This window comes from Cydia strobilella, chromosome 14 (genome assembly GCF_947568885.1).
Source record: "Cydia strobilella chromosome 14, ilCydStro3.1, whole genome shotgun sequence".
NCBI classification, from domain to species: domain Eukaryota; kingdom Metazoa; phylum Arthropoda; class Insecta; order Lepidoptera; family Tortricidae; genus Cydia; species Cydia strobilella.
The window spans coordinates 11,384,354-11,395,751 of NC_086054.1; the positions used below are offsets into that span (position 1 = coordinate 11,384,354).

The 11,398-nt window shown below is 44.4% G+C and overlaps 1 protein-coding gene across 1 annotated transcript; it reads right to left on the reverse strand.

Moving 5' to 3' along the window:
• Positions 1–2,419: 2,419 nt before the first annotated feature.
• Positions 2,420–10,477, reverse strand: LOC134747477 (uncharacterized). Its single transcript, XM_063682099.1, has 4 exons — positions 9,550–10,477; positions 7,146–9,495; positions 6,568–6,731; positions 2,420–2,562 (listed from the first exon to the last, which is right to left on the reverse strand). Exons 1-4 carry the CDS (start codon positions 10,250–10,252, stop codon positions 2,420–2,422), a joined length of 3,360 nt encoding a protein of 1,119 aa, XP_063538169.1. The 5' UTR covers positions 10,253–10,477.
• Positions 10,478–11,398: the final 921 nt, after the last annotated feature.

Genomic DNA, 11,398 nt, shown 5'->3' on the forward strand with positions numbered 1-11,398 from the left:
TCGACACTATCTTTTCTTGGCACCGTAGCTTTAGAAACACTGTATCAATCGTGGGTTGCAGGCGTTGAGGTCTTCGCAGCGGGCTTCATAGGATTCATCGTGGTGCTGGACAATGCACTAATAAGCAGCGTCTGGGCTACCAGAAATTACGCCATGTTTATCGTGCTGATCGGATGCTCTGCGTCGATGATCGCTAGCAGGGGTGTAGCCGGACTAGTGTGGTTCGCTATGCTCGGCTGGTTGTACACCGCTAGCGCCTACGACGGCATGACTTTCGAGATCAATGGCGTAAAGGGCACTAATAAAGTAACATACGAGACCAGCCTAAATATGCACACAGACGACCTTATAAAAATGGGCAATGTTTCATTAAAACTCATCAAGATAAGGCAGCGCAGGGAATATGACTACACCTACACACTACCAAGAGTAGTCACAATGCAAACATTATGTAAGAACTGGGACTGCACCGACACCGCACCCAACTGCATCAACAAATGCACAGCGCAGTGCACAGCATTAGCTTATCAGCGATGCTCTGCGATGACGATGTACAACAGCTGTGTCTGGTCCCCACTCCAGTGTGCAAAGTGTGAAGGAACCGGTTCGTTGTATGAGGAGATATGTTTCCATGCGCCCGAAACATGCAACCTCTTCGACAGCCCAAGCACACAAGGCGACAGAGAAATACAAACAGAGTACAACATCGACGGGCGTATCGAAGAACATATAGTTAGAGTGGGCCAAGATGCCTATTCGACGGGAGGTGTTTTTAGGATAACAGAGTTAGAGATATTGTCAACAAACACTGTGGGCACCGTCGCCAAATGCGGTAAGGAAACATGGTGCAGGAAACAGCGGCTTAATACAAGAGATTTCTGTGGGTGGTATGGAATGGAATCCAATGTTAGCCAGATGGATCCAGCGTGCTTAAGAATCAAAGAATCACGAGCGTATGCAGACGGTACGTCGATACAATCGAAGCTCGAATACCGTGCCACCAATTTTGATCCGAAATCTTTTGGCTTCAGACTGTGTAACGAAGAAGAAGTAAGTTCTGACGACGACAAATCAGCTGTGGTATGGACGCTTTCACCTGGCGCGAGATTAAACATCTACCACGAACTTGAAATCGACGGCAGCACCACCCAACTGTGTGAAAGTGTCAATGATTTGTCAGTAAAATCAGTCAGCGTTGGAGAGAAGCATGCGTTTAAAACATCCATAGTACAGGTAGTAGGCAATGTAGACCAAGAATGCCTAGTTTATGTGTCAACGCAAAACAGCTACCTGTTAGGTAGAACTGATTACCTATTACGTGCAGATTTTGCGATAAACCTGACTATGACATGCACCATTTGGAGCAGTGACACGGTCACGTTGTCAGGTACTCGCCGTTACTCAATTTCGGCAACATAGACGTTCTACATTGCACTGTGCAAGGTAGACCCACCCTCCGACACGTGCAGCGCATTGTTTCGTAACCTTTTTCACAGCCGCCTTTAATGGTCCAGGTATGATAATTCACGCCATATCTCCCTGGTTTCAGACCATTGCGGTTCCCAACTGTCATTAGATGACTTCCAACCCCAAGAGGATGGCAAAGGCACAGAGGCATCATCAAGAATAAGGGCATTGCCCCATAAGTGGCCCGCTTAATATGTGACACGGAGCGCGTGTTTATGTAATGCTGTTTTATTTTTACCAATTTATTTTTAGTAGCAAATAGAAGGAAAAAAATGAAGAAAAAAAACATAATTTTCTTAATATTCGGCTGCCATCTTAATTTTTTTAAATGGTATATTTTTTTTCCGATTACAGGTGTCAATACGAATTGATTGATATATCAATCACTAAAATCGGTGCACCCGTTTTGTGTCTACATTTTTTTAAAATTTTGCAGCCGCCATTTTGGAAAAGGTCCGCCATCTTGAATTCTAGTAGATGAAATTTGTGTTTCCTCGGATGAAATCATTCAGATTGGTCCCTAGTATCGCTGGGCAAAGCGGCTTGCTTTCTGCATCAAGTGCAGCATTCGATGCAAATATCGCCGTAACCGCTAGTACTAGTAGCGAAAACTGCCACGAAATGCTGCTGAACTGCCGTGTCTCGGGCAGATAAGTCGAATGGCTTCTCTAGTCGGGCGGGTGGAAAACTTTAATTTGTTGAAGAGGTACAGAGGTTGTTGAAAATGGACAACACCGAAAAGCAGTGACGCAAAATGCAGCGAACGTCGTGCATCCATTTTCAACATCCTACCACTATTAATATAGGGAGTCACGTGAGTCCGTGGAGGGATGGGGAAGCAGAAACGGGCGCAAGCATTTTGGATACGTTGAAGGAGAGCGAGCTAGTAGGCAACCGTTTATGACAGTGTCGACATAGTTAAGCCTGGATAATATTAGCGTGTCACATAGTTTTATTCTAATGTCAACACTAAGGTATTTACGCACTTGGTACAGTACTCGAAGTCTATAATAACAGCTTTTAGCGGCTCCAAGTACATGTTTTTGGCAGCTTCAGCCTCTCGGGGAAGGAACGTCTTGTAGATATGCAGATCATCTGCGTACATGTGATAGCTACAATTCTTTATGCAACCCGTAATGTCCGCCACGTATAAAATAAACAAAATCGGTCCTAAAATCGAACCCTGAGGGACTCCGCAATTTACAGAGGTTTTTAGAGAGAAATCTGTCAATCCGGAAGAGTTACGCCGTACTTAATAAGGAGGATTTATAATTATCTGGATTCACTGGTGCCTAGTTGGAAATACATCTAGTGCCTCACCTCGTGTTCATTCGTCTACTCGTACATTCAGTCCATATCAATCCAGTAGCAATGAAATGCTAACAATGAAAGCAATACTTACTCCACTTGATCAGTGACCCAGAAAGGATATTGGCCTCTGAAACAAGAGAACGCTATTCTGTCCTATAGCCATGGCCTCCAGATCGCTTATGCCTCGGGCAGTTTATTAAATATTTCAATGCACATCGCGTAACAGCAGACACTTTTCATTTTTGTGTTAGTTTTTGGTAGGACTAATCTGTTCGGGTATCTTGTATTGAAGTGGGTTATTTCCCCTTTTTTTTTAAACATGTCAGGGTGCAATTTTACAAAGACACAAGACTTCATATATATACAGTGAGTGTACTGTTCATAACTTCAATTCAGTAAATAAGTTGTTGCAAGATGACCGTCGCGAGGTGTTACACATTGCCCTGATACACTTTTTTTTGGGCTATAAAGGTACGATCTATATCCGGAGAATTGCCATAAATCAAAATTCTGTATCTTAAATTAGACACCACGAATCCGTGATACGCTTTTAGGACAGTGTTTTTATCAGATATTCTTGATAAGCGTAATAAAACATATGAAAATCTATTAATGCTGGTACAGACTTTATCAACATGCCTGCTCCATGTGCAACGGTCGTCTAGAACAATACCTAGAAACTTGGTGCTATCACATTCTGTTAGAGCTTGGAAATTATAAGTCAAATTAAGTTGTTCTTTTTTACCCAGTTGATTAATAAATTGGATATATTTGGTTTTTTCGACATTGACTTGTAAGCTGTTATCTTTTAACCATTTCATTATGGTAACGATAGTTTCATTAATGACTTGGTTGTAATTTTGCGTTGAAGTATCAGATATGACAACTGATATGTCGTCTGCAAATAGTGTACACTCGTGTTCTGTAATCGTGGGCAGATCATTAATATATAACAGGAATAACAAGGGTCCTAAAATGGTTCCTTGAGGTACTCCTACTTTGTGGTTTTTTGTGTCTGATCTGTACTGCTTTTAAATATTATCAGTGTTTAGATCTGTTATTTCAATTGTTTGATAACGATTGCTTAAGTAACTCTCTAGCCATGAGTAGACCCAATATTTCTCGCATTTGTACAATATAAGTTTATGAGACACATGGAAAATGTCCTACCCCTGTTATTTCTATCTTTTTCTTACTATCTTCACTCCCTGCTCCGTTACGCACTCCTCTATATATTGGAGGAGGACGTAACGCGACAGTTTTGGCGCCCAATTCAAAATATACCGGCTTTTTCTGATCCTCTAAATTCTAAATTAGACAGAATCCGACTCTAAAATTTTAGATAACTTTTCGGCCTTTTCCCCTTTTAATACTTATCACAGTCAATATGGCACGCTCTATTAAATTATAATGTACTTAATATCTAAATCACAATTGGTATTTAGGCTTTTTTATCACTTTTATTTCTACAAATGTATTTGTTTTCATAGGTCTTTAACTTTATACTAATTGTACTTCTTCTTTTACTCTTCAGCCTCCAGCTCAGCCCGTCCTCCTACTCCCCTTTTCCTTCTTCAAGCTCGTTTCATTCTTCATCAACTTCCATTATCCATTTCTTTCATTTTGTGTGTGTGTCATCTGTAAATATTTCTTCATTCTAGGGTGGTTTATAAGCCAGGTGCCCTTCTCTTTTATTTTCTTTACCCCGCAGAGCGGTAGTCCAACTGTGAAGAAAAAAATAAACCTTATGGTCAAACTCTTGGCGTGTCTCTGTGATCTCCTCGGCTACACCGGACAGGGCTGCCCATACCGGGCAGGCGAAGAGTGAGGGACACTACCAAGAGCAGGGACGGGTTTGCCTGCTTTCGGTGCACTGCCGGGTGGACAGAATCCGGCCACCGTCTCCAAACTCGTTATCCCAAATGATAAGGTGTTGTTGTCATGTCTTTGATGGGACAATCCCCCGCATGGCGGTTCACCGTGCGGGGGTGCTCTTTTTGGAGTGGCTGGGGTGTGCATCGGCCACTAGTGGCCAAACCTGTGATACCGCCCGACCTCACAGTGTATATAGGGCCACAGTTTGGGTACGGGGATCTCTGCCCCTGTGGAGTTTTATGTTCTCCCCTTCTCGTGGGAATCAAATGGATGATATAAATAATAAAAAACAAAAAAATGAAAACTTTGAAGACGAAGACGGCATGGTGGGCGCTACAAGCGCCGGAAATGGAACCAACGGCGGACTAGGGACAGATCAGGACACACTGCTCCCACCTGCAGTCTCGTTAGTTCTTCTTTTCGCCAACAGAGGCTCTGCTGAGCTTGTCCTTAGCATGCATCCGGGTAATTTCGGATGATCCCATTGGCTAAAATGTCTATATTGTATCGTTTTGAAGTGCGTTTTGGCTTTGCATCGATAAACGGATTGAAGCGCGTGGAATTTTGATTAATTACTTAAAACTAAACGTTAAGAACGGAACATTCCGCCCACCAAAATACCAATGGGATTTTCCCGAATGAAAAAGAAAACGTTACTTAAATATTAGTAAGACTACGATGTACGAAACTAATCTTAAAACTAGGGAACGCTGTTCGGTGGAAGCGATTATTCGGATGGAAGAGGACATAATTTGACCAGGGGCCTTTTAACTAAGTTATCCTTTGCGGTTCGCACGGTAGCCACCCGAACTACTCCGTCAGGTCCGTTATGGAGAGAAACAACTCGTCCCAACGGCCAATGAAGAGGAGGTCGGTTCTCGTCCTTAATAAGTACGAGTGAATTTACGGTTAACGGTGTTGAGTCTTTGGTCCATTTTGCCCGCTGAGTTAAGGCGTGTAGGTACTCATTTTGCCAGCGTTTCCAGAACTGCTGTTGGAACGCTTGGATAAGTTGCCACCGGTCTAGTCGATTAAGTTTAACGTCCGTGTAGTCAGAGTCTGGGACTGCTGTTAGGGGTTCTAGGGTCAGGAAGTGACCGGGGGTGAGGACGTTCAGATCGTTAGGGTCGGAACTTAATGGACACAAAGGCCTTGAGTTCAAAATCGATTCAATTTGGGTGAAACATGTCGATAATTGTTCGAATGTTAAGACCTGGTCGCCAACGATGCGATATAAATGTGTCTTGGCGGCCTTAATCTGGATCTCCCATATCCCTCCAAAGTGTGGAGCGGATGGGGGGTTGCGTTTGAACGCGATACGTTCTGCGTGCGAGGCTCGCTCGATACATGACGCTAGTTGTGAGCTCGCGCCGACAAAGTTCGTACCACAGTCCGAATGTATGATGTTACACCGTCCACGACGGGAGACGAAACGACGTAGAGCTGCGATGAAGCCGTCGGTTGATAGCGTTGACACTACCTCCAAATGCACAGCTTTTGTGCTTAGGCATACAAATAGGCATAAGTAAGCCTTATCGATTTTCGCGCCGCGATGGGACCCGAGTTTGATGCGAAATGGACCACCGAAATCAACGCCGACTTCAGAAAACGGTTTAGCCTGATTGACTCGAAAGGCAGGAAGGTCGCTCATGAACGGTTGCAGAGGTTGCGGATGAAGACGAAAGCAACGGATGCATTTCGAAAGCTGGTGTCGTATCGCTCGCTTAGCCGCGAGTATCCAGAATTGTTGCAGGACTAAATAGTGAGTCGTATTTAGACCAGGATGAAGGTTTTTCCGATGAACGGATTCGATTACGCGTGTCGTAAGTACACACTTTCTAGACAACAGGGCAGGATGCTTATGTTCGAATTCTAAGCCGGAGCGCGCGAGTCGTCCGCCCACCCTGAGAATACCTTGATCGTCTAGGAACGGATTTAGTTTGCGAAGACTACGAGGTAGCTGTTGTCGCAACTTAAGTTTCGACTTGACGATTTCTAGTAGCGCGCGATGGCGTTCGATGTCCGTTATGAACAGGCTTTCAGATCGTGAAGCAGTGCCACGCGCGTTGGCACAAAACCTACGAACATACGCTAGAATGCGACAGACTGTGTCCAACGACGAATATCTCTCTAACAGCTGATCGATTATTGAGGTTTGCTTGATAGGTTCGGTTTGGCTTGTTACGAGAGTTACACGGCGCTGTTCGGAAAGTACAACGTTATTGTTGTTGCGATCCTTCGATATATCTGTTGGCCATTCGGACGGCGATTGAGAGAGCCACTCTGGGCCCGCCCACCATAGCGTATTGGTTAAGAGTTCCCGAGGCAACTGGCCTCGTGAACAGATATCTGCGGGATTCGTTCCAGAGGGAACGTGTCTCCAGCAAGCGGTAGGCACAATGTCCTGCACGTGACTAACACGATTGGCGACGAATGTTACCCAACGAGAGGACGGAGCGCGCAACCAAGCCAATGTAACGGTTGAGTCGCACCAAAGGTAGGTTTCGTGGACAGGCAGCCGTAGCGTGTCCTTGACGAACTTGATGAGGTCAGCAAGCAGCACTGCTGCACACAGTTCCAATCTCGGCAAAGATTGTTTCCGGAGGGGACAAACTCGCGCCTTGGCGCAAACAAGGTGGATGCCAACGGAGCCATCAGACTCGGTGACACGTAGATATACGACGGCGCCATACGCTACCTCAGAACTGTCACAAAAACCGTGCAACTGATACGATTGAGCACCTTCGATGGTGAATTTACGAGGAATTTTCAGTTTCCTAATCTGAGGAAGTTGCTGAGAGAAGTTGCTCCATTGGGAAACGATTTCCGGAGGAGGAGTTTCATCCCATGAAGAGCCGAGAATCCAAAGTTTTTGGATCAGGGCTTTGGCTTGAATTGTTAAAGGAGACAAGAAACCCAAAGGGTCGAAGATTCTGGCGACCTCACTTAGAATCGTTCGTTTGGTACACGGTTGATTAGACGGTTGGACGTTAAAAACGAACGAGTCTGAAGCGGGTTCCCATTTAAGGCCAAGGACCTTAACGGTGGTGTCTTCGGCCTCGGTAAATGCGATGGCGTCCGAAAGACACATTTCTGAGGGCAAATCCCTTAGAAGTTCGAGTCGATTGCTTACCCATTTTCGTAGCTCAAAAGCGCCGAGCTTGAAAAGTGCGATAATTTGTGACTTGATGTCACAAGCGTCATCCAGCGAAGAACTTCCGGTAACGACGTCATCGACGTAAATATCGGAAGTTAGAACGGTTTTGGCCTTCGGGTACTTATGACCTTCATCGTTGGCCAATTGCTGGATCGTTCGGCAAGCAAGAAACGGAGCCGAGGAGACCCCGTACGTTACGGTGTTCAATACGTATTCCTGAAGAGGCTCATCTGGGTGAGCTCGCCAGAGAATACGCTGGTAATCCCGGTGATGCGGAGCAACGTTAATTTGACGGTACATTTGGCGCACGTCGGCCATAAAGACCACTTCGTGCTCCCGATAGTGAAGAAGGATCTCCGCAATGTTGGATTGTAACTTTGGGCCTGTCAATAGCGAGTCGTTAAGCGATTTGGACTGCGCATCTCTAGCTGACGCGTCGAAAACAACGCGAAGCTTCGTTGTGGCGCTCTCAGGGCGCAAAATGCAATGATGCGGCACATAATACTTGCCTTGACCCATGTGCTTAGCAGGCACCAATGACATGTGACCCCTTTCGATGTAGTCGGTCATGAACTCAACATATTGTTGTTTCAAGTCTGGGTCACGAGAAAGGCGCTTTTCGATAGCATGGAAGCGTCGTAATGCTATCTCCCGAGAGCCTTCAAACACCGGCTCAGCGTTATTTTTGAAGGGAAGACAGACTACGTACCTACCAGTCTCGTCACGGTAATGCTCGTTGGTGAAACTATTTTCACAGAGTTGTTCATCTGGGGTTAATCGGGAAGACTGTGGAACGGTATCGATTTCCCAGAAGCGTTGAACGATATTGTTTAAGCTCTCATCCTTACTAGGTGACGGTACACTTAATAAAGACGACGATGCAAGTCGGATCCTTCCGACAATCAGCCATCCGAAGACAGAATTGAGAGCACGCGGTTTATTGACGCAGCGTTTCAAACGTTGGTCGAGAAGTGACTCAGAAAAGACATTGGCAGCGAACAAGACATCAATTGGACCAGGAATATCAAAACCAGGATCAGCTAACGGTAATGTTTTGAGTTCATCCCATCCATTCGTATGGAGTCTTCCTATTGGCTGTTCGTCACAAATGTGCGGTGAAACGAACATTTTCAGACGAAAATGTACGGTGTCCTCGGCACCTACATCACATGTGACCTTGCCAGTCACTGTTGCGGGTGCACCCCCTAGCCCGCATGGCCCCTCACTAGTCGGTGTAGGCTTCAACTTTAGCCGTTGTGCCGCGTGTGTCGTGAGAAGGTTATTTTGACTTCCGGTGTCGAATAACGCCCGGAACGTCTGAAACTCGCCTGAAGCATCACGAAGTTGAAAAAGCGCGGTTGCCAGTAGAACGGTCGTATTCGAAGGCGAATCGGACGGAGTCAACGGTTCTTTAGCGAGTAAGACGACCGAGCTTGATTTTTCACCAGAAGGTTCGGGACTGCTGGCAGCTTGCTCTCGGTGTAACAGAGTGTGGTGCTTCCGGCGACATTTCTGACAAGAGAATATCGATGTGCATTGTCGCACTGAATGAGACGCGTTAAGACAGTTGTAGCACCATTTCCTCTCTGTGGTAACAGCCATTCGTTCATCCACCGATTTAGCTAGAAAGGCCTTACAGGCTGAGATGTGGTGCTCTTCACCACAGAAGGAACATTTTCTGACAACTTTCGGAGTTCCCGAAACCCTCGGAGTTCCCGAAACTTTCGGACTTCCCGAACCCTTCGGAGTTCCCGAAACTTTCGGTTTCACCTCTCGTTTGTCACCACCCTTTGGAAGGGGGTCCACGGTAGAAGAGAGAAGTGTGACGTTATGTCGCTTCGGTTTCTGTATGGTGCCCGTTGCCTCTTTAGAAGTATTCGCGTTTTTAGAAGTAACGGCGGTAAAGTGCGTATCGCGCAACAAAGCTTCGCTTTTCGCGTGTAAAAACGCCCTTATTTGCTTGTACTGAGGCATCTCCACGTTGGCGTGTTTTTCCTCAAACTCGCGTCGTAGCTTTGTATCTAACTTGGCCAGAATATTATAACAAAGGACAAAGTCCCAATGTTCGGTCGGTAACTTCAACTGTTTTAAAATAGTTAGATTTTCATCGATTGTATCGAGCGCGTGTCGGAAATCTTGAGCGCTAGCCGTTTTAAAACTGACATCCAAAATGTCACGCCAACACGTAAAAGCTAAGTCGCGTTTGTCCTCGTACCGGGACTTAAGAGCATTGTATGCACTTAAATAATGTTCACTTGCAACAGGAAACGTTCTAATTAACGATAACGCGTCACTGCGTAAAACGGACACTAAATAATGAAACTTCTCAATCTCACTCAAAAGGGTCGATTCGTGAATAAGCGCATTGTAAGTCGCGATGAACTCGGGCCACTCCTTAATGGTACCCGAAAAGGTCGGTAGCGAAATTTTTGGAAGTCGCATATTACTACTATGCGACCCGGTTGTAATGTCCTGTCTCGAAATATCCGGTGGTTGAGACGAACACGGTAAAAATTTACGCTGTATGGCAACTACGTTAAAATACGCTTCGTCGAATCGTTCCTCAATTTCGTTCTCAGTGTCGTCGACACCATCCCCTAATAGATCCGAAATGATAAGATGAGACTCTTGAAAACTATCAGCGATATTTTTTATCTCCTGACAATATGAAAGAAATAGACCTGTACCGCTGGCTATATTTTGACCCCTAGGTTATAAAAATATTAAAGTCAATTCTGTTTTCGCTTATGAATACTTTGTTAAGATGTAAATCTTACATTTTGTTTTGTGTCATATATATAATTTGCTTTTCTAGTAATTTGTTATTTTGTGGTAATTATTTTTTATTTTGAATTATTTTGGAGAAAAAAATATTCGAGAGAAAACATGTAACTGTGTTGCATTTAGGATAGTGTTTTTAGTGTGAAAACATAGTTTGTGTCAATTACGTCCACTGCAATCTGATACTATGTCATAATATTCTAAATGACACAAAAAAAAATTAGAGTTAAAAAAAATTACTTAGGTCGAATTTAATCGTTTAAATAGGTCCATTAAATGATTTTGTGTCTTATTAAGGCATAGCTTCATAAGATATTTGATGATTTTGTTGTAACAGGCTGTCACCGTTACAAAAGAATATTAAAGATATTAGAGTTTACATCTTATTAATTTGAAATGCGGGATAAATAAGATGTATGAATTTGTGTCACTTGCATCCACTGCTTAAACAAATATTACAAAAATATTATTTGCGTTCGAACGAAGCTGGCGGGCGGTCTGAATGGGCAACGGAGGCCGTGCAGAGTGGGGCCGCGGCGTGACCTTGCCGTACGCAACGCATGTTTACTTCGCCTGTGCGCCAAATTAACGCAACTTATTCAAAGAAGTTACGCAAACAACACAACAACAAGCAACAAGCAAGCAAAGAATGCGTCGAATTATCTTTTACCTATTTAAAACTTATAGATATTGTACAATGTCACCATTATGCAAAAGAACTGTAAGTACATGTTTGATTTGCGAGCGAAAATATCGCGTTTACCTGAACGCCACATACATTTGTGACAGTGATAGGGAAAAGGTACC